Genomic DNA, 24,662 nt, shown 5'->3' with positions numbered 1-24,662 from the left:
AACGCATCTCGCTCCAATTTAACGCCGATAATATTTGGTACCGTTGACGAGGCGTTACAACGTGATTCCCTCGTTAAAAACACGATCGGTGGATGATTCGACGTATCAATTAGCCACGCGTCTCGCTCAAATTCACCGCCGCTAATATTTACGACTAGGTGTTGCAACGTGTTTTCTCTCGTTAAAAACACGATCGGTGGTTGGTTTGGCGTGTCAATTAGCCACGCGTCTCGCTCTAATTTGTGTTTACGCTCGTTAAAACATGTTCGGTGGATATTTGGGCAAGTAACCAAATAACCAACTAATATCGCGTCGTAACGACGTTCAAATTGACCGTTTTATACATCGCGCAAATTTACGGACGCCAACAGGTTTGAATCGTAACGATCGTTTTTTTAACGTGCTTTTCGTTTCAATCGCCGGAAAAAACAAATTGTTGAACATTTACGACGTAAAAAAAAAAAAAAAAAACGGGACACGTTGGACAGAGTGTATAAATAGAGGAGTGAGCAGCATTAACTTCAGTCCTTGACAAGATTTCAATCCGATCAGTATGGAGAGCAATCAACAGCAGAGTGGATCTTTTGCTACGGGAAAAAGGGGTATCCAGCAATACTTTTAAGGAAACGAAAGTTTTTGGCGAATGGAACGATGACGATGATCTCTCTTATTATAACGATCAATTAGCGAAGATAGCGGAGGATACCGATTATGAAAATTCGGCCCTTCGTAAGAAAGAACCGTTCCGTCCATCCTCTAACCATGGTCTTGGAAAGGATAAAAGAGCTTGGGAAAAAAGAGCGAGATCAACTCCATACGAGAAGATACACGCCATGGAACAACGGCCCGAAACGAGTTGGAAATTACCGGCTTTTCCATCGGATCGTGAAATGCTTCGCGTTCCTATTAGGGAAGACCGACACGTCGTGATTCAAACGTTTAGAGATCAAATTTATATCAACATCCGAGAATATTACCGGCATAATGTTACCCAGAAATGGATGGCGAGTCAGAAAGGTATCAATTTGAGTCTACAAGATTGGAACGTTTTGAAAGAAGTCTCACCCAAGATAGATAGCGCCGTACAAGCATTGCGTCAGAAAAAACAAATTCGTGCCGGAGAGATGAGATGAACGTCGTAATACAGCGCCCTGCGATATTTTAACGATCATTAAAAATAATAAATCAATCCAGAATTTGTTCTTACCTGCACGTAGATTATAAATCCAACAAAGTATAGAATACGATAAAGTAAATCCAACAAAGATATGTTCTGGTATTATTCCATTAATATATTTCCAAGATCGTTGTAAGTTTAGTAATAAAGCACAACGCTTAATAACATCACGTAGCTAAAAAAGGAAATTGTTGTATTGTCTATTTTATCTCTCTTCTTTTCATCCATTATTCCGTTAATATATTTCCGATATCGCTGTAAGTTTGGTAAAAAAGCACAACACTTAATAAAATCACAAAGCTAAAAAAAGAAATCGTTGCTTTGTTTAGTCTTTTTAATCTCTCTCTTCTTTTCGGCCATTATTCCATTAAAATATTTCCAATATCGTTGTAGGTTTGGTAAAGAACACAACATGTAATAAAATAACGAAGATAGCGACGGGTACATGATCGAGTCTAATAACTTAACGCTACGTGATATAACGATGTCATCTCTCCAAAGTCTTACGGTCTAGTGATGACGTCCACGCTGGTTTTTAATGACTATGAAATTTTGGCAGAAATCACGCCCAAAAACAAGTCACAAGATATCAATTTAGCGTGAACGCTGATTTTAGTGTATATGCAGCAATGGAAGAAAACACGCCGAAAAGAAATCAAGTCCCGGCAATAAAAGTCATGAAGTTAGCGATGGGTATATGATCGAGTATAAATAATTTAACACTACGTGATACAACGATGTTACCTCTCTGAAATCTTACGGTCGAGTGATGACGTCAAACACTTCGAGCGATGATATAGTGCAGCACGTCGAACTCCTTCACGTGTACATACAACGTGAGAGCGTGTCACTCGCTACAATAGTCATCGAGCGATGACGTCAAACATTTCGAGCGATTATATAGTACAACACATCGAACCGCTTCACGTGTAGACACCACGTGAGAGCGTTTCATACAAACATATATAAAACGCTGGTGTCTACGAATAAATTTTCATTTCTGGAATGAGCGGCCCAGCATACGGAATAAAATGGACCGTTTAATCAACAATTGCCAGTCTATAGAAGAATTGGATTTTCTCATCGGTCAGGGGTTGGATGACGACTTGTACCAGTTGGCATTAAACAAACTATTTGAGTTGACGACGCAAGTAGAGAGAAACTATAACGGTAATATCGCGCCTGATGAAATTGCTGTAGAAATTAGATCTTCATGCGATATTGAACGGTTGAACGAAATCATTAATTCCGATGGATGGCAGACGGATATTTCAACTCTCGCTTTCCAGAGAATATTGGATCTTACACCTGACGTAACGCATATTGAACTGATCATGGATGATGATGGGGATCCGTTATCTGATATGGTTGGTGGTGAAAATCCTGCAACTACCGATGAAAGCGTAAGTGCAATTTTTTAAACATTCTTTTTTCTAATCTTTGAACGAGATGTGAGTTTAACATCTTAATTTTTCTCGGATTTGCATAAAACGAACTATGTTAACAGAGTAACAACGTTCTTTTTTCTAATTAAATATTATAATTAAACACATTCAAAATGACTATATAATTATACATTCTTCTACCAAATTCTATACAGTTTGTGACGGGTGATACTCCTACAAGGCGTAAACGAACGGCCGATACACCAGTGGTAGACTTAATAAATGAAACAGAAGTAGAGGAGGAGGTGCCTGAGGAAACGAATGAAATACGGGACGAAGCGCCGGAACCCAGCGTGTCGGATAACGTCTCTCAATACTACGTCATCGAGACCCTTAATGCCAAACACGTCAAGAAATTTAAAGCTACGTCAACAGATTACGGGTTGCGATTGAGAAATTTAGACGATCGGTTCGCCGTCGATAGCATCCCGTTACTGTCGAATATTATAGACGATGTATTGGACCGCGTCACCGATGGTGTTCGACCTAGGGACATGATCAGAATTGTCATGCAAGCTCCGAGTTTGGAAAAACCGATTAACTTACCCTTTATCAAAAAAGATGACCTAACCATCGACCGATTTATGGCTCGCATAGAACACGTCCTGCAGTCTAAAAAAGACCTCAAGTTGAATAGCGACATGGAAATCAACGTCGTACGTATGGAAATGCCCGAAGGAGGTAAGCCAGATAATAGGAAGATGTTCAAAATGTGGAATGAGAAGAAGAAACATTTGAGATGTATCATCGATATTACCAACCAGAGCGACAACATGTGTCTCGCACGAGCTATAGTGACGGGTATCGCTAAACACGAATTGAATGCTAGAGAGTGGATTTGGAGAAGTATACGAGATGGGGAAAAACATCAGACAGCTCGAGCTAGGGATCTTCATGATAAAGCGGACGTCCCGTTTGACGCCTGCGGATTGGAACAAGTGGAAAAATTCCAGAAAATGATTACCGAGTATCAACTCTGCGTCGTCTCCAAAGACCAGTTTGATAAGATTATATACAAGGGTCCTCCGAAAGATAAAGGCATATATCTCCTGTATAATAACAATCATTTCGATTTAATAACGTCCATGTCCGCCTATCTTAATCGAAGTTATTGGTGCCAACAGTGCAAGAAGGGATATAATGACAGAGGAGTACATCGCTGCGAAAACTCTTGCAAGATCTGCCATTCGGGAAGTTGTAGGACTAGCGACGATGTTACCGCCTGGACCTACTGTTCGGACTGCAAACGGTACTTCAAAACACCCGCGTGTTTCGAGAACCATAAGAAAAACGGTTCCACTATAAAACAGTACAGCACGATATGTAATCAATACTACAAGTGCGAAAAGTGCGATAGAGTTATCAATAGACAGTTCTTGAGAAAAGGAGTGAAACACAACTGTACGGATCTGTGGTGTCACATTTGTCAAGGTAACTTTCCCGCCGGACATAAATGTTACATCAAACCCTGCGAAGTAAAGGAAAACGGTAAAGAAGACGACACGCCGTTCTGCTACATTTTCTTTGATGTTGAAAGCCAGCAAGATACGGGAATCCATAAGCCGAACCTTTGCGTCGCCCATAAAGTGTGTGAATCGTGCGCCGACCAACCCCTCCTAGAACCCTGCGACGTTTGCGGGAAGATAAAGAGATGATTTTCAAGGAGAGAGATGTATGGAAGAGTTTTGTTTATGGCTTTTCAAGGGTGAGAGTCACAAACACGCCCGATGTATGGCCCATAATCTGAAAGGGTACGACGGGTATTTTATTCTGCAATTCCTCTACGATAACGCCATAAAGCCGAAAGTGATCATGAACGGCGCGAAGATCATGTCCATCACCGTACCGGGACCCGACATCGTGTTCAAGGACAGTTTAAACTTCTTTCCGATGCCTCTTTCCAAACTTCCCAAGAGTTTCGGCATCAAAGAATTAAGCAAGGGCTACTTTCCGCACTTCTTCAACACGAAGCAGAACGAAAATTACGTGGGAGATATACCCACGGCCGAGTTTTTCGACCCCGAGGGAATGTCCGAAGCCGGTAAAGATCAGTTCTTGGCCTGGCATACGGCCGAAAAAGAGAAGGGATTGACGTGGGATCTGCAAGAGGAACTCTTGAAATATTGCGTCAGCGACGTCGATATCCTTCGTCGGTGTTGCATGAAATTTCGCGACATGTTTATGAGGGTGACGAAAAGGAAGGAGACGATCCCGGGGTAGACCCGTTAGATAAACCCCTCACTATCGCCGCCGCGTGTAACCTCGTATTACGACGCAACTTTCTTCAACCAAACACCATCGCGATCATTCCACCTCACGCGTACGGTCCGAACCAGAATTTTTCCGCCGACTCCATACGATGGTTGACCTACGTGTCTCTCGAGGAAGACATTGAAATACAACACGCCATGAACGGGGGAGAAGTCCGGACACAAGGAAGAGTGACGGTCGATGGCTTTTGTTCGGAAAAGCAAAAAATCTACTCTTATCACGGGTGTCTATACCACGGATGTCCCGACTGCTACGATGGGGATACCCTTAACCCGATTTCCAAGAAACCCATGGCCGAACTTTACAGGATAACTCTGTTCCGAAAGCAGCAGTTGGAGATCAATTACCCCGGGTACGAGATTATAGAAATGTGGGAACACGAATGGAAAAAAAAAAAAAAAATTTACCCGCCGACGTGAAACGGAAGATCGAGGTTCCCGCTCATTTCGAACCCTTGAAACCGCGGGAGAGCCTGTACGGAGGCCGCACCGAAGCCACCAAACTCTTCCACCAGGTCAAAGACGGAGAGGTCATCCGATACCTGGATTATTGCAGTCTCTATCCCTGGTGTAATAAATACCGCCCCTATATCGTAGGTCATCCGAAGATCTACACGAATAACTTCATGGATATCTCTTCTTATTTTGGATTGATACGGTGTACGGTCTTACCCCCTAGATGGCTCTATCACCCCGTCTTACCTGCGAGATGTCACGGCAAGTTGATGTTCGCCCTGTGTGGAACCTGCATGGAAGAAAAACGGCAAGCCTACTGTCCTCATTCGGATAAAGCCCGAACGATCAGGGGTACGTGGGTGACGCTCGAAGTAGAGAAAGCCGTGGAGATGGGATATGTCATCGAGAATATCGAAGTAGTGTGGGATTGGGAGCAACGCGCGGAGTACAATAAAGAGACAAAGACGGGCGGATTATTCACCGAGTATATAGATCGTTTTCTGCAATTGAAACAGGAAGCTAGCGACTACCCCGACTGGTGCGAGACCCCCGAAGATCAACGACGGTACATAGACGAATACTTTGAAAACGAAGGGATACGTCTGGACCCCGAGAGCATCGAGAAGAATCCGGGCATGAGGTCGCTCGCCAAGCTGTGCCTGAACAGCATGTGGGGTAAGTTTTATTACGTTTTTACGCCGTATAACCTAGTATTAAATAGCAGTAAATACTGAAATAAGTAAACTAATACGCAACAGCTTCTAATTCACATTCCGTTACTAATGATAATTAATTTACTATTATTTTTACAGGTAAATTTGCGCAAAGATCCAACATGAGTCAAACGGTGATACTGGATGACCCCTCCGAAGTATACAAGTTATTGACGAGCGATAGCGTCACAGTCGACAATATTCGGCTCATCAACGACGAAGTCATCGAAGTAACTTACCGGGAAGAAGGGGACTTTGCCCGCATTAATCCGAACACCAACGTCGTCATCGCGGCGTTCACGACTTGCCACGCCCGGTTGAAGTTGTACGAAGTCCTGGAAAAGTTGGGAGATCGCGCCATGTACCAAGATACGGGTAAGACACTTCTTCCAATAATAAAATTATTGTTTTAAGTAAATGAATCAAATAAAATATAAAAATCCCCCCGCCCGGGTTCGAACCGGGGACGTTTCGAACTACGGTCGAACGCTCTACCAACTGAGCTACGCGGGGCAGCCAGTTACTCGTACGACTAATTTATACTTATACCTCCTTTTTTGTTTTTATTTACAGATAGCGTCATTTTCCTTAGTCGTAAGGGAGATTGGGAACCCCCTACCGGCGATTATCTGGGCCATTTGACGGACGAGGTCGACCCCAAAGACGGTAATCACATTTCTACTTTCGTCACGGGTGGCTGCAAGAATTATGTTTACAAATTGGATACGGGAAAGACGGTGATGAAAGTGCGCGGGATCACCTTGAACGTCCGTAATTCCGAACTGGTGAATTACTCCACCCTGGAACGCATGGTACGAGGATTGAAGTCGGGCGAACAAGAAGAAAGGGTAACGGTAACCGATCCTCATCGAATCGTGCGTAACGTTAAAACCAAAAATATCGAGAGCCGGGTATCGAAGAAAGATTACCGAGTGGTCTTCGATAAGAGATGGATCGTGAATGGTTTCGAAACGCTACCTTACGGGTACGGCGTCTATAAAGGGGACGTTTAACGCGATCTCGATTCATTACCTATCGAGATGGAACAGTTGGAACACGTACGCGAAGATCCTCCTACCCCGTGTCTCTGTAAAGACAATTTGAAAAAATATTCGACTTTTCCTATATTAGGGCTGGCTCTTCTTCTCCTCACTAACACGGCTTTGACCATCACGCGACATCAAGGTGAGACGAGCGTCAATCTTTGTCACAATTTCACTTTGCCCTCCGACCTTCCTTCCCTGCATCTAGCTCGGACGAACGTCACCAACGTTATGTTTAGGGAAGACTCGACGCACTGTCTCCCTCAAAACACTCTTCACTTGGGAAAGGATATATACCTGAGCGTCTGCGACTATCGCGACAGTATTCGCGTGGACATCAGACGGTTCACGGGTGACGTAACGAGCGAAGGAATTCTACCTACGATACGCGGTATTTACCTCTCTAGGGAACAGTGGCGAGTGCTAAAAGTTAACGTCAATTTCGTGGATTTTGTTATCGGAAAACTCGACGAAGGTTAAATCATGGATGCTAGACTCATTCATCCTTACACGGCCATTGTTTCGGGACCTACGGGTTCGGGGAAAACGCAGTTCGTCAAACGAATGATATCGACCGGCGAAACGGTCGTAGACAGTCCTCCCGACAAGATCATTTGGTTGTACGGAGAATACCAGTCGGCGTACGACGAGATGCGTGAATCCATGGATAATATACGTTTTATAGAAGGATTTCCTCAGGATATGGAATCTCTGATCGATCCTTCGAAACGAAACCTCGTCGTCATCGACGATCTCATGGCGGAATTATCCGGAGATACCAGGGTGATGAACATGTTTACGAAAGGATCTCACCATCGTAACATGTCCGTCATTTTCATCGTGCAGAATCTCTTTTTGGCGTCCAAACAATTTCGCACCATCTCGTTGAACGCTCACTACATGGTTCTCTTCAAAAACCCGAGAGATAATTCGCAGATTGTGCATCTAGCCAAACAGATCTTTCCCGGAGGCGTCAAGTTCGTGCAAGAGAGCTTCGTGGACGCTACACAACACCGATACGGATACTTATTGGTGGATCTGAAACCAACGACCCCCGAAGATTTACGATTACGTACCGATATCTTCGACGGGTTGCGACAAACCGTCTACGTGCCGAGAGTATAAATGTCGTCGCGCGCGTCGCTCACGTTCATTCTTCCACAAACATGTCAAAGAGACTGAAGCAGAACGCCGACGCTCTCCGCTACTTGGTTAAATGTAATCCTCGTCAGAGGAAAGCCATCATACATCACGCCGACAATGGTCTGGTAGATTCGTTGTGCGAATGCGCGCTCAACGTACTCAAGGGACACGTTCCGCTAAACGTTAAACAGAAGAAGAAACTTTCGATTCACAAACAACGTTTACGATCCTTAAGTAATAAAAAGGTGGCGCGCAAACGAAAGAGAGCCATTCTTAACCAGAAGGGTGGATTAGTCGGAGCTCTTCTAGCCCCCGTCCTAGGCACCATCGTTAGTCTATTGCTCAAGAAAAGAAAATGAAACACGCTAAAAAAATGATCCTCATTGACCCTCGTGAATTGGACCGGATAAACACCATGGTCGCCGATCGGGCTAGAACGAACGATGCGTCGGGTGGAACCGAAAACGATACGAAACGCGTTCTGGACCGTACTGATCTTTCGTTGCACGACATGATGCAACTGTACCATCAAACTCTCCAACGATATCTGAAGAAAGATAAACGTAACAGAAAGGAACCGTTGAACATTTTGTTGAAACGCGAGGATCGCAAACTAGATAATTCCGAAACGCCAGTGGAAAGTATCGACGACGATGAAACGGAGGCTGCTAAAATCGAACCAGTCGCTTCCCCGCAACAAGTTGACGACACCGTAGAATCGGAATTATTGGAAACTTTACCCGCCTCTTTCGAAGCCAAAGCCAAGGCGTTCTTGAAGAATCTAAAACGTAATAGATCGAAAGGCATCCTAGATTGGTCCCCCGAAGGAGAAATCATCGTGTCGGGTACGAGAGTACAAGGGTCCAATCTGGTAGACCTTGTACACGACGCGTTGAGAAACCGAAAAGGATACAAGAAACCGTTTGCCTGGGAATTGTTTAACGAAGCGCTAGCTCGCAACAACACTCCGGAATCTCTCATCACCAATACGGCTAGACGTAACGCTTTACGAGATCGTAAAAATAAAGAACCGGGAGGAAAATCTGACGATTCCGAAGGGATATCGAGCGTTACCCCTAAACGAAGACGTAGCGCGAGAACCCGGAAGCGTCGTAAATCCTCCCTGAATAGAAACATGTGGGAGATTTATTAACCTTTCCCAAAATAGGGCAAATAAAATAAAATAAAAAATGAATAAAATGTCGTTGTTTCCTCTTTATTCGTCATAGCGCCGCTAGACTAACCATGGATAGGGATGTGGACGATTACTTGAAGAGTTTATATTACGACGTATCGGGACCGGGTAGTTTCGGAGGTATAGAAAGATTGTACAGAAAGGTTAAACGAGAAGACGAGTTTCGTCTGACTAGACGCGATATCGAGAATTGGCTCCTTACCCAAGACGCGTACACTCTGCATAAACCGAGTAGGAGGCGATTTCCCAGGAATATTTATTTCTCGGACGGTATCGACCAAACGTGGCAGATCGATCTCGTAGAATTTCAGAAATTGGCCAGATATAATCGAGGATATAAATTCGTCCTCACCTGCATCGACGTGTTTTCGAAGTTTGCCTGGGCGCGACCCTTGAAGGACAAGAAAGGACCTACCGTCGCAGCGGCGTTGAAAAATATTTTCGGGGAAGGAAGACAACCTACCCAGTTACAGAGCGATAAAGGGAAAGAGTTTCTAAATAAAGACGTGCAAAAACTCTTGAAAGATAAAAATATCCATTTCTTTACCACTCAGAACCCCGATACCAAAGCGGCTATCGTGGAAAGGTTTAATAGAACTTTAAAAGATCGCATTTTCAGATACTTTACGAGAACGAATAGTTCCGAGTACCATCGCATCTTGCGAGACGCCGTCCACGGTTACAACGCCAGCTACCATCGCTCCATCAAACGAAGTCCCGCCAGCGTGACTAAAGACAACGAAAGCGCCGTATGGAAGACTTTGTACGGAAAATATAAACGTTCGAGAAAACCGAAAAAGCAGAATCTCTTCGAGGCCGGCGACCTGGTCCGCATATCCGTCGAAAAACTTCCTTTCAGAAAAGGGTATTTACCCGAATGGTCCGAGGAACTGTTCGTGGTGGCGAAAAGGATCGACAGACGAGTACCGGTGTACGTGTTGAAAGATTTCAACGACGAAGAAATCGAAGGCACTTTCTACGGCCGGGAGATTCAAAAAGTCACCAAGGACAAAGACGATCTGTTTAAAGTGGAGAAAGTCATCAGAAAGAGAAAACGTCAAGGCGTTACCGAATATTTCGTCAAATGGTTAGGTTGGCCCGACAAGTTTAACAGTTGGGTCGTGGATCTAGAAGATTCCGTATAATACACGCGCGTAACTGCCTCCGATCATCACTCTTAGTTCGACATCCGATCATGGCGGTCGACGCGGGAGAATTTTACGTTACGTTACCTAGTAATAGTTCCTTCGATTATTACCCCGACAATACTCTGAACGATTTCACCACCAAGTTATTCAAGCCTATCGACCTCTACGGTGATTGGGAAGTCGCTTTGACCGAAATATCGTTCCCTCACTCGTTCTACAATATCGTCGAACCTTTCAATAACGTAGTCTACAGCGGAGATGGGACGGGAAGTAACCTCAAAATGTTTACCATCCCGCAGGGTTATTACCAAAACCTGGAAGAGTTATCCCTGACCATACACGAGCTCATGGACGATCTCGGAAAGAGAACGTGAAAATAACCTTGAATAAAAACACTCAAAAGGTCAAGGTGAGACTTCAAAACAACGCCTTTATCGAATTACATCGCCAGTTCCTGTCCATCCTAGGATTTATGAAAAGGGACACCCTGATCGAAGAAACTACCGAGGCGGATTTACCCATGGATCTAAACGGAGGATTGTACTCTCTGTACCTCTACACCGATATCGTCGAAGATCAGATCGTGGGGGACGCGTTCGTGCCCCTCTTACGTTACGTTCACATCGATAAACGTGACGGCGGGAAAGTCGTTACTCGTACTTACCAATCCCCTCATTTCGTCAAGGTAAAGATGAAACGTTTCGATACCATCACCATGAGCGTCAGGCAAGACACGGGCGAGAAGATTCTATTTCAACGCGGCAAGATTATCGTCAAGTTATGTTTCAGAGCCGTCAAAACGGGATTCTTTAAAAGGTAAAACGTTACGATATACGCGTCATTATCATCATGGTTGGCAGACAACAAGGAGGTTACGTCCAGACGGGTCGCGGAGATTTCCCGGTTTTTAGGGGATCCCGAATGCAAAGGGGGTACGGATTAGGAAGTATTCTTTCCGGAATGTTCAGAGCGGCCGTTCCTTTACTCAAACGTGGCGCTCAAAAGTTGGGTAAAGAAGCCCTTAGAACGGGAATCAACGTGGGTCAAGACGTATTGAGCGGTCAAAATCTAAGAACCGCCGCTCGACAACGCGGTCTGGAATCGGTACGCAACGTTCTTTCATCCAAGAAAACGACCGTAAAGAAGAAGAGGAATCAGCGTCGATCGTCTAAACAACCCGCTCGAAAAGGTATAAAGCGAAAGACTACCGGAAAATCGGTCATTTCATCGCGAGCTAAGCGAGCGAAAAGACCTCTGGATATCTTCGACCGTTAAGTCTACGTTACGCCAAAATGTCTCTCGTCAGTAACCACTCCTGCCCCTGTTCTAAAACCGAAACGGATCTATTCAGCGTTCCACCGACTCAGACCGATATACTCAGCAGTCAATTTCTCGAATATAAACCGTTGAACGCCGTGACGTCGGATGGACCGTTGGAATTTACGGTACCGGGATCTCCGGATGGTTACTTGGATCTGTCGCAAACTCAACTGTACATCAGGGCAAAAATCACGTTACCCGATGGAGCCGATATACCGCAAGACGCCCCGGTCGGACCTACGAACCTGTTTTTGCATTCGATGTTCAACCAGGTGGACGTCCACTTGAACGATAGAATGGTCAGCGTCGCTTCCAACACTTACGCCTATCGCGCCATGATAGAAACTCTGCTCACTTACGGATCGGACGCTACAAAATCGCACTTGACATCGTCGCTCTTCTACAAAGATACCCCTTACAAAATGGACATCTGCGACCCCGCGCTAATAGACGATGAAGCTAACGTCGGACTGAAGAAACGTTCCCAGTTTACCCATAATAGTCGCGTGGTGGATATGGTCGGAATGATTCATTCGGACATTTTCTGTCAGGAAAAGTTTCTATTGGGAGGCGTAGACCTCAAACTCAAACTTCACCGGAGCAAAAACGAATTCTGTCTACTGAGGGGTATCAGACCTCAAATCCAACAACCCGCGTACAGAGTGCAGATTATGGACGCCACTCTCTTCGTAAGGAGCGCTAAACTGAATCCGACATTGACCATGTCTCACGCCAAAGAGTTGGAACGCGGAGTCACTGCCAAGTACCCTATTCGTCGCGTAGACGTCAAGAGTTTCTCGATCCCGCAAGGCAATCTCTCCTTCGTCCGCGAAAGCTTGTTTACAGGACAGATACCCAGACGTATCATCTTTGGACTCGTGGATAATACTGCCTACAACGGAGCGTACGCCAAGAACCCGTATTTCTTCAAACATTTCAACTTAAACTACCTCGCCCTACACTGTAACGGAGAAACCATTCCGTGGAAACCCCTCAGACCGCGTTTCGAAGAAGCCGACGCTCAGCCTAACCTTCAAGGACATTATAATGGCGTATCAGACGTTGTTTCAAGGCACAAGCAACCTGCACAAGGACCGAGGCGTACAGATAGCCAGGGAAGATTACGCTGGCGGATACACTCTGTTCGCCTTTGATCTATCGCCGGATGCGTCTGACGACACTCATCTCAACCTTTTACGCAACGGATCGGTTCGTCTCGAATTGCAGTTCCAAGTACCCCTTCCTAACACGGTCAATCTGGTCGTTTACGCCGAGTGGGATTCCATGCTGGAAATTACCAAATCTCGCAGCATCGTCATCGATTACGATCATTAAGATGGATACGGTCGATCTGCTTCGATGCGTCAAATCCGATCCTATCGTACGCGACATATTCGGAAATGTTTTACCGCGGGATAAACTTCCTATCAAGATCGAAAAACCGTTTCCTCGAGCGTACATCGTTAACACGGATACCAGTAAGGAACCCGGGAAACATTGGGTCGCTTTTTACTTCGAAAACGAACTTTACGCCGATTTTTTCGATTCTTACGGAAACGCTCCCAAAAATTTAGCCGTTGAATTTGAGACTTTTCTAAAACGCAACGTCGAGAATCACGAACATAACGTCAAAAGACTTCAAGGAGATTACAGTACCGTCTGCGGACAGTTTTGCCTATTTTACCTTTATCATCGTTGTCGCGGTTACGATACGCGAGAAATTGCTCGAATGTTTTACAAAGACCCCGAACTCAACGATATACTGGCTAATGAATTTATCAACGAAAAGTACGACGCTGATTTCGAAGTGACGGATTTAGAGTATTTAGTAAACCAGATCGCTCGACCCTTTATGGAGTCGAGTCGTAAAAAATAGTTATTAGATTATAATAAAGAATAGCTTAATTATTAGTATTATTTCTTCAATGTTCTTAATAAAGGTGAAAGAATAAGAAACCATTCTCGTGTATCTCGTTTTTTTTTCATCGTTTGTCAAACGTCCCTAAATACTAACGTCCCTAAATATTAACGTCCCTAAATATTAACGTCTCTAAATATTAACGGCGATTCAAAATGGCGGTATTTCCGGTTGACCTTTGATCACTTCCGGTTGACCTTTGACCACTTCCGGTTGACCTTTTAAAATGGCGGTATTTCCGGTTGACCTTTCAAAATGGCGGTACTTCCGGTTGACCTTTGACACTTCCGGTTGACCTTTCAAAATGGCGGCACTTCCGGTTGACCTTTGACCCTAAAAAACGTCCCTACAGGCCATATTACTACTATCACTCTTTTGTTCTAAAAACATTTTTGTTACATGATTTTGAATGTTAAATGCAAATTTCAACAAGAAAATTCAATTTTCTAAATAGTTTTGCTTTTCGCATTGACAATGCACACAATTTCCTATGTGTCCCATATTACCTGCACCCATTCAGTTGAAAATCAGAGAAAATAATCATTTATAAAAGGAAATTGCCACTTTTCAGTGGAATTTTACCTGCTGATAAGCTTAACCCATCACCTAAAGATCATAAAAAGTGACAAATGCACCCTCAGTACCAGAGTATTTGGATACACAATCATAAAATGTGGCGTCATTGATTTTATATCAGGCCAAAAAAACGACGTAAATATTTGGGCAATTTCACTCTTTTTGGCATTGATTTCCAAGAGTTTGATACACAGACTCCAAAACTGCATTTCTAGAAGCACAATTGATGTCTCTAAACACTTAACAAATCAACTTAAAGTGTGTACCTTCTCTAAGCTACTTTTTGTTAAAATGAAAACAGGTGTCCCATATTACCTGCTGTCCCATATTACCTGCAGCTACCCTACATTTTGAATTTACAACTGGCCCTATATACACTTTGAATTTACAATTGGCCCTATATACATTTTGAATTTACAACTGGCCCTATATACATTTTAAATTTACAATTGGCCCTATATACATTTTGAATTTACAACTGGCCCTATATACATTTTAAATTTACAATTGGCCCTATATACATTTTAAATTTACAGTTGATTTTGCAGCACGGGAACAACGATGTATACATACTCTCACAATCGTCAGCAGGGCCTTTTAGAAAAGTAGTCTAAATACTGCATGCAAATCCACGCCTAGTTTTTCAAATCATCTGCAACCGCCAATTCTATCATTATCATAAAGAAAAACGGAATAGAGGTCCTAATTATGATAGGCCTACTAGGCCTATAATAATCCCAGCAAACACAAAACGTTTTCGATATTATTCGCAAAAGGTTCGAAAAGGTTTATATAAAGCATACACTAGAAAAGGTAGGCCTATAAATCGTGTTCATAACCAATGGCGGCACCAGAAGAATCTGGTGTAGGCTATAGGCCTATATACTTTAAGATCTTTTTCGCAAAGTCAGATAGGCCTACATTTTGTACGGAAAGAAATATAATTACATTATGGCCGGGCGTTCCTCCAGCTGTTAAGTTTGTTTTTGTTTAGACCCTAATCGTATGCACAAACAAGTTAGACCAGGTCTAAAGTTAGACCTGGTCTAAAGTGGAATTTAGTTCCATCAGGAATGGCCCTTTAGCTCGTATTTCTTTCCCCAAGGCGTAGAGTAGAAATCACTTATGTCTTATACGGTAAAATACCTGGCAATGTTGTTGGCAACATTATACCGTTAAAATTACTGTTGTTTTACATTTAAACACAATATATTGGGACAATACGGCTGTTTACCCGGGCTGTTTACTACCGTATTTAAAAATGGAAGATGCAACACTTTACACACCCACCCACCCTAAAATTTTTTAAACTACTACAGTCTAAACGGTACTAACATGCCTATTTTTAGTGAAATAGTATTTCATTTTTACGGTAAATAACGTAAAGTTTACGGGATCCGGGAAAGTCCCGAAAAATAACGGTAATATTTTACAGTGTATAGGCCTACATACTGTTATCATTATACGAACAACGAATCGTGGTTACGTGACGTTTTAGGACCGTTTTATTCTTAGTTACGATATTAAAAGAATAACTAAAAGTAATTAAAAGTTTTTACCTTTTATGGAACTCCCGTCATTTAAGGGCACACTACATGTATAACAGGTGACAATCACAGGGCAATTATAGCCGGAAATCAATGCAAGCCGTCAATGAATTACACGTCAATCAATTAGTCACCGACTTTGTGTGTTGTGTGCGTGACGCTGTGGTTTAAATTCGGTTTTACGCAGTACGCAACGCCAATACGCTCACTTATAGCTCGCACGCAAATACAAAACGATAAGCGCGGACGCATTGACCATGTTTGTGAAAATGCGGCTTACAGTCGGGAGCGTTCGTGATTTGTTCATTTTTACTGAAAAATAGTGATTTTCAAATGCCTGTAGATTTTTTTGCCCAGGGTGGATTTTGGCCGATTTTGGATATGTGATTGAATATTTAAAGCCACGTCTACCAGTACAAAAATTGTCGATTGAGGAATTAATTCCAGCAGACACCCTATCTAGGGCTCTCACTCCCTGACTATAGGTAGAGGATAGGCAAAATAAAAATTCCTATCGTTTATTCTCATTCTTAGTCAGTTAAATATTATTTTAATAACTGTAAACAAATTTTTTTAAAGCAAAAACTAAGTTACCGTCATGAAAACTCCCCTCATTATAAAATGAACGAAACTTGTTTACAACTTCACGTATTCTGTTGCGCGTACTGCTAGCGCGTCGCGTATTCCGCACTAGTCTACGCATTACAGCGCAATACATACGCGCACCTCTACAAGCGTGTAAGGCATTATCAAGACGCATGATGACGTGGGGTCGTCTACGGGCTGATAAACGGCACCCGAAATCTTGCGATTGTCCAATCAAAAATGTGTCTACGAACTAGACCACTCCCACTGACTAAGAATGTTGCATGGCAAGTTCGTAGGCCTATATGTGTACAGACATGGATACTATACTCTGTAGTCGGCCTACTAGGCCTTGGCCTAGCCTAGGACTATGTCATGTGATGAGAGATTCTGTTGATTAAATTGTATTTTTATGCTTCTCGATTATTCAAGCAGATAGTATATACTTTTCGGCAGCATTTATTTGTAATTTATTTGGATTTAAAGAAGATAAATAAGGAAATATCGTCAATAGAGATTGTGTACTAACTTGTATTTATGAATTGTGATGTGATAAGACAAATATGAAAGCAAAATAACAATACAAGATATAACAAAAGAAGCAAATATAAAACAGAATTGTCAAGTCTCATTTTTACCTGTTACTTCTCATTTCATGCATCACTGATTCAACATATCTTGGGGAGAATTCTAGTCTTTGATACTACGCTACCACTTGTATGTTTAGAAGGCTAGTCTTCTCCATCAGTCGTTTTCAAAAGTATTAGGGGCAAGCTCGGTCCCGTTACACTATGCATGAAAGTTAAAGACTCCGTCAGTTTCGATCCAAATGTCGCCAAATTCACACGGGACATCGAGACATATACCGAGACGGTAATGCGAAAATTTGGTTGGAAACGGTCAAGAATTGGCTGCAAAAACAGTGAAAATATGGGTAAAAACGGGGTTTTTGTTATGAAAATCGGTTACCACTACGCGTCACTGCAACTGGCCGGCAGCGCGTCGGCGCCGCGTGCGTAAGGGAGCACACCACTAATTCAGCGTCCCATTGAAACACGTGTGAAAACACGCCTTTTCTTTGCGCGATTTTAGACCTTTTCGGCAACAAACACTTTTAAGGGGGCCTGATGCAAAAAATTTCATCGCAAAAAATTTTCGGGGCCCCCCTTTACAGACCTCAAAAATTTCAGGGCCCCCTTTTGACATGAAAATTATGGGTCAACCCCATAGAAAAGCATATAAACTCAATTTTTCCAGGAACATTTGTGGTCATTTTTCAGGCCCCCCTTAGGAGGGTCAAAAATTTTCAGGGCCTCCCCTTTTTGCATCAGCCCCCCCCTTACAAGTGTTTGTGAACGGTCCCTATGGAGTGTTCAACTGTTCATAAATAATTGGAAAAGTTGGAACCTCGAAAGTCAAAAAAATTTTGATCCCCCTAAAAAAGGGTGGATTTTTTTTAATCCCCCTTTTTATGGTATAAAATTTTTTGACCCCCCCCCCCTCATGTCTTAAAAAAGAAACCAAAAATATATATCATTATTAACACTGGCATAGATTTATTTTTGACATTGGGAGTTGGAGAAAATTTCTGAATCCAGCACCTTTTGCCGACAAAAATACCATAAAATGGGGTAACTTCGGTCAGCGGGGTAACTTTGGTCGGTCAAATATATTTCTTTTAATGGTCATATTTTCGTACAGCAATATTGTTTTTAGTCATATTTGGTGTCAATTTGTTAAGAAATATATTTGGAAGAATTAATAGTCGCTCATGTCCAATTTCCTCGCAGTTTACGAAAAAATCAGGATTTTTGACCAAAATGAGCATTTTTTACATTTTTTCAGAAAAAATAAAATCGATATTTGTGAGCAAAAATGTGTGCTTGATTAATTTTGCAAGGGGTCAAATGTCACCAAAAAAAACTACTTGCCCATATACAGCGAAGATCAATTTGTTTGATTTTTTTTTCTTCACGGGAATGTAATAGGCCTACTCTGACCAAAGTTGCCCCAAATGCGGGGTAACTTTGGTCAGGCTATTTTTAACCCCTAGGGCACCCTTACAAAATTAGTAAAAAATCTTTTTCAACTTCAACGTGTAGAAGGGAACCCTATAATGTCATAAAAGGAGATAATTAGAAATATAATTGGTTTTGTTTGGAAGCAGTGGTTACAAAACTCTGAAAAGTGCCCAAAGTTACCCCATTTTACGGTACGTTTATGGTACAAATGCGCGCTAAAAATTTTTGCCATATTGAAGCTAAACTGGTGAAATATAGTACAAAACTGGAATTAATTTGCGCGAAGCTTCGAAGCGCAAACAAATTGGCACTTTTTATTTTAAAATGACCAAATATGGTGTTAATGTTGGTTAGAAACCCATATACAGGCGTCAACATTGGGGGATGATTGTATGGACCACCCCCCCCCCCTTTCAAAATATTGGGGGGGGTTAGCCCCCATCCCCCGGGATTACTGTTTGGAGTTATTACTCATTGGTGTTACACCCAAATTGTAAAGTGCACACATTTTGTTGATTTGTAGCTTAAGATTAAAAAAATGAACACTTACGCGGGAACATACATGTAGATGCTTTCTCGTACATTTTACCTTCAAATTTTTTGATTCCCCCCCCCCTATTAAGGACCAATTTTTTGTATCCCCCTTTTTTACTAGTATTTAGGGGCTGTGCAATAATTAAGAGCCTCCCCCCAGGTATAATTTTCGAATGGCCGCCAAAAATCGCTTGCCTCCCCCCCCATCGCTTGCCCCCCGCCAAAAAATTCTTTGCCCACCTTTACACATGCCAAATTTATGGGATCCCAATTTTCAAACCTAAAAATTTTTGGAATGTAGATGCTTTCTCGTACATTTTACCCTCGAAAATTTTTTTGATCCCCCTATTAAGGACCGATTTTTTTATCCCTTTTTTACTAGTATTTAGGGGCTGTGCAATAATTAAGAGTCCCCCCGAGGTTTAATTTCCGAATGGCCGCCAAAATTGCTTGCCTCCCCCCTCCAAAAATTCTTCCCCCCCGCCGCCCCCTTTACACATGCCAAATTTATGGGATCCCATTTTTCAAACCCAAAAATGGTCTAGATATATGCTGCGAGCAGGAAAATTTGCTGTAGTTTTCCTAAGCCCTGTAAGAGTGTTTTTTATTGAAAGGCGCCCCATGAATGTGTGCCAAAAATTGCTTCCCCCCGGCTCATAATTATTGCACAGTCCCTTATTATTGATGGGATCTTTATTGAAAGGGTCACTCAAAATTACAATTGTTTTTTGTAAAATTGTACTTATCCACTTTAACATTGTTTCTGTGTAGTTTCTTGTAGTGTGTTCTGCCATTAATTGGCATCATGGGGTTATTTTGAAGATGTGGGTGATTATGGAAGTAATATGTAGGACTCTTTCTTTCTTTTTTCTCATTCTGAATCGTAAACACTGGTGTGCATACTTATGATGACTTCCTGGTAAGCCATGCCCAACATGCTAACTTTATTCCATGCTTTCTGTAGAACCATGTATTGCCAATACCACTGACTTCTATTGTCATCGGTGCTAGTCCGAAGGATCATATGCCTTATCATTTTGCTAGTCCGAACACATAAAAGGTTGTGCTAACCGTAAATCCATTCCGGAGTATAATTTGAAAATGGGTGGTTCGCTAGCTGGCATTTCAAAAAATGATTTCGCTAGTTTTGAGGTTTTCAAATTATTTGTCCCAATTTTCAAAGTGGGTTCGCTAGTCCGAATTTCATGCAGACACAAATTTATTTTAATTTGAGCCGATAACAGTGAAAAACATGGTTTTCAGGTGAAAAAGCATGGTTTCCAGTGACTTTGTTAGATGCCTGCAATGAGGTTTCATGATCATCAGTTTTCAAATTTGTGCGAGTTTCAAATTCTGTTCGCTAGACCGAATTCCAATTGCATTCGCTACACCAGTATAAAAATGCTAGTTTGAATTTTCAGTTGAGGTTTTCACTTCTCAAAATTTGACAAGCTTCATATGTCCAAATTTGAAGTAAGAGTTTGCTTAGAATCCAAATGAGAAATTACGATGTAGGCTAAACCTGAAGGTTCACTTTTAAGTACGGTAGTCGACATTTCAAGGTTTTTTTTTAATTTGCTAGCTTCAAATTTTAAAAAGGCCATGCTGTCAGAAAAGCTCCGCAACCCGAACTTGAAGAATTTTGAGGTACACGTAGAGTTCACTATAAAGTCTGAATTAAGTCCATGATTTGTAGTCTTGTAGAGTAGACTTATGCACATGCAATCAGATTTGCTAGTTGTACGTTGCGTATATTGGCCATGTTCCGAATGTGAAAATGAATTCCAGTACTCCACACGCACAGTTCAAATGTTGTCCGAAATTGAAACCAGATTCGCTACAATGTATTCAGAATCTAAAATTATAGGGCCGGCAAGTTCAACGTCAAGTCGTTGATCCAAAAAAATATGGGATGCACAGCCTTTCAAAAAAATAAAAGTATAAATAATAAATTAAAAATACTAAAAATGTACATTGTTATATAAAATGGTTATTCTTATGTTAAAATTACATCCTGTAAAAAAATATAAAATATAATATAAGATCTGGAGCTCTAAATAAATTCAAAGACATGAGACATAACACAAGTACATTGTATTTTCTTAAATGTTTATTAATATTATTAATCAATATACAATTTTCAGTGTACAATAAGGCACCACTGCAATTTAATGTTCAGTTGATTTTAATCAAAGACTTAAGTTACAATAAAATTTGATTGTTGGAAAACCAGCTATTTTTTCCTTTACATCAGTGCACCGCTACAGCTAGAATACAGATAAATATAAAATATTATTATTAATATTAAATATAATTAAATTAAATAAATTAATACATATTAAAATCAAAATATTAAAATTTTGTAAAATGACGTCCTCTTGTTAGCCTAGGCTCTGCATGATCATTCAGAATTTTGTTCCAGAGTCTGATCTTATTCTGCAATTTCATTTTGCACGCAAATTGAGACCACCAGGTTGCGTAGAACACATCCTCAATATCCAACACGTCTCCCGTTCTCGCATGCCTTTGTCGTCAAGCTCCACTACTACCTCTATCCCTATGACGATCATATCACTGAAGCTGTGTCCGTTTCCTGAAAAATGATTTGATATGCCAAACGACTTGGGCCTCTTGTTAATATCAGACCTGTGCTGTGACATTCGATGCTTCAAGGTATTTTTTGTGTACCCGACGTATTGCATTCCACACGCTGGTTTCCGACACTGTATTAAATAGATGATACATGCAGATTTACAATTGATACGATGCGTAATTGAGTATTCTTTGCCCGAAACAGTGCTCCTGAACTTGCTCGTCTGTGGCATGAATTTACAATTCGCACACCGTCTCCCATAGCAAGGCCCACTACCAGCAGTTGAATCCTCAGCAGTTGAGACGACATCTCCCAGGCAGCCAGCTTCTCCCATTTCCACCGCATGAGAATCGACATGTGAAGTAGGCCTACTTCTACCTACATCGCTGAGGCTAGTATCAGTGGTAGGGCTACTCTCTGTATTGGATGTATTCTTAAAACCGTCGGAAGAATCTGTCACATGTAAATCTCTTGCCAGGATATCAGTGGTACTCTCTGTATCGGGTGAATCGTCATCCGAGTCCGACACATATAAATCTTTTTCCAGGATACTTTCACCATCATCATCGGACATGCAATCATCGGACATAGGCAACTCTTTAGGTAGGGTTGAAATACGAGGTGAACTCCTATATGGCCTGGTACTGGTAGCCCATCGCCGAGCAGCAGCTGTACATGGACCAGATGGTCCTCCAGTAGCTAAATTCAAACTGTCGTCGTTGGTGGAATTTATATCCCACAGATATCCACTGGCAGCCATCGGAAGAATCTGCACTTTCTTCTTGCGAAGAGTATCCCGAGTAGTAACTATAATCCACCTTGATTTGTGTAGGCCTGTACTTCCTAACTCCTGGTTATGCTTCTATAGCTTGGTTCTAACTTCGGCGGTGTGCTTCGTGTGTAAGATCATGTAAAAGCTGACCATAATATCGCGTATTAAATTCCCGATTCGTTCACGTTTTGGCTGCAACTATATGTATAGGCCTACATGTATACTGCAGTTTTCCCGTACGGACGCCTGTGTATTTTCGCAAAAAAAGACCCAAATTCCGATATTGGTTCTGCGTAATAGCGATACACGTCTGCCTTCACCGAAAGCCAGATTCACAATGACAACAAGCAGTAGAATACTGTACATCGGCTTTTACAGAAAGCTTTAAAAAAAAGACGAAAAAAATGACGTCGTTACTACTGCAAAGTCAGCTGGGCAAATGAATGAATTTTCACTTGCATTGCGTATATATATCTTTTATCCTGGTACCCTGCATCCTTGGTGCTTCACTTTGGTCATAGGGGAAGAGGGAAAGGGAAGCTTATAGGGGACCAGCAAAAAACCCTTTCACTTCTAAAATCATCCCCACACGAACATAGGTCGAAAAAATGTCTTTTAAATAGCTAAATTCTAGTGTTAAGTTTTTTGTAGTAATAACAATGATATTTTAATGATTTCACAAACACAATTCTTTAGCTGTTTTCTCAAATGTTATCATGCTAAATAAGGCATTGATAGTAACGAGCTTAAAGTAGTACCGAAATAGTGTTGCCACTTTGAACTAAAACAACGTTTTTGTTGGATTACATAATTATAGTATATAAAAATCCTTTTAAAAGGGAATGCACAGGTATATTTGATTGATGTCACCCTGCAGCTGGCCCATGTTATTTTATAGCTTTTTATGTTATGTTATGAACAAAACAGACTCGAACCATCAACAGATTAAGAGGCAATTCCTCGTACTGTATCACGCAGTCCGAAATGCCAGACGTTTTTTCTGTTAGAGTAAGATGGGGTAAGTGGGACAGTGGGGTAAGTGCTAATTGGGACACTTACTATACTACATCTTCATTGCAGCACTAAATCCACCAATACGATCGATTGAACCAAAAAGGTAACTTTTGGTCAGTTGATCAAATTAATTAATAAACCCAAGATTTATCATTGAAGTTTCTCACTGTGTGTGAAAATTAAATCATGAATACGTTATTTTGATAAAAATATATCATATGTTTTTGATTAATTTGCATTAAGTGAAAGAGGAAATAAACATTGATGCATAAAAAGCCAATGTAGAAAAGTGCAACATAAATGGCTGTATTGCTTAGTGAAGATGATAAAAAAACCGCTCACTTGATGCATAACTAATCAGTCTATGTTCCAAACTTATAAAACAATAAGTTTTAGAGAATATAGAGAAGTCTTTTTCTCTTATAGGGAAAGATTAACTCTGACGGTACTCATGTTTACCGATTTAGAGTACTCTGACGGTACTCATGTTTACCGATTTAGAGTACCAAGTAATTTCAAATAGTTTTTGCATCATACCCCGGTACCAAAATGTCTCAGGGGGGACTTACTTTTTGGAACCGTTTAGTATAGGCCCCTACTAGTAGGCAATTGACTAAATCAGGACCTTCTTACATGTCAGTTGTACAGGGTGGGTCAAGTTAATTAAGAGTCATTTTTACATGCCGAGATCATATCTAATCAAAATGAGTTATGCTTGTTTGCAAAATAGAATGTATATGACTTTCACAATATCTATATGATTGCTGAAAACAGATTTTAATACATCACCACATTCGTTGAGCCCACTCTTTATGGACCAAAATTTGGAAACATTTTGGATTTAGGTATGAAATGAAAACTAGAGTTTCCACATAGAGTTGAAACAACTGATTAATGTTCATCTTATAAGAAATCGCGATTTAATAATTAAGCAACCTAGTATTATAGGGTTGCTTGATTATTAAATCGCGATTTCTTAAAATTGCTGATTTTTTCCCCCAAAAATACCACCAATTTAAATCAACTTTTTTATTCTTTACTTTTTAATATAAAATGCAACTTGGTTTCTTTCTTAAAGGAGTATTTCGTGATCCTAGCATCCTCTTTTTATGACATTTCTCAGTAGGCCTACATATCCACGAAAAAAGCATATTCCAAAAATTTCAGTTGATTCCGATTTTGCGTTTGCGAG

The 24,662-nt window shown here is 41.4% G+C and overlaps 1 protein-coding gene and 1 non-coding gene across 2 annotated transcripts; one reads left to right on the top strand and one right to left on the bottom strand.

Annotated features, from left to right (window-relative positions):
• Nucleotides 1-6,501: 6,501 nt before the first annotated feature.
• On the bottom strand, nucleotides 6,502-6,574 carry Trnay-gua (transfer RNA tyrosine (anticodon GUA)). Its single transcript has one exon. It is a non-coding gene; the product is annotated as a tRNA-Tyr (tRNA).
• A 5,308-nt stretch (nucleotides 6,575-11,882) lies between these two features.
• On the top strand, nucleotides 11,883-13,064 carry LOC140145196 (uncharacterized protein F54H12.2-like). Its single transcript, XM_072166968.1, has one exon. The coding sequence runs from the start codon at nucleotides 11,883-11,885 to the stop codon at nucleotides 13,062-13,064; it is 1,182 nt and encodes a 393-aa protein (XP_072023069.1).
• The last annotated feature ends 11,598 nt before the right edge of the window (nucleotides 13,065-24,662 follow it).

Source organism: Amphiura filiformis, unplaced genomic scaffold (assembly GCF_039555335.1).
Source record: "Amphiura filiformis unplaced genomic scaffold, Afil_fr2py scaffold_168, whole genome shotgun sequence".
In the NCBI taxonomy this organism is placed as follows: Eukaryota; Metazoa; Echinodermata; class Ophiuroidea; order Amphilepidida; family Amphiuridae; genus Amphiura; species Amphiura filiformis.
This window is presented reverse-complemented; position numbering and strand designations above follow the sequence as displayed.

Excerpts from the sequence above, each read along its gene's own strand:
- LOC140145196 (XM_072166968.1), top strand. The coding sequence starts at position 11,883 with ATGTCTCTCGTCAGTAACCACTCCTGCCCCTGTTCTAAAACCGAAACG.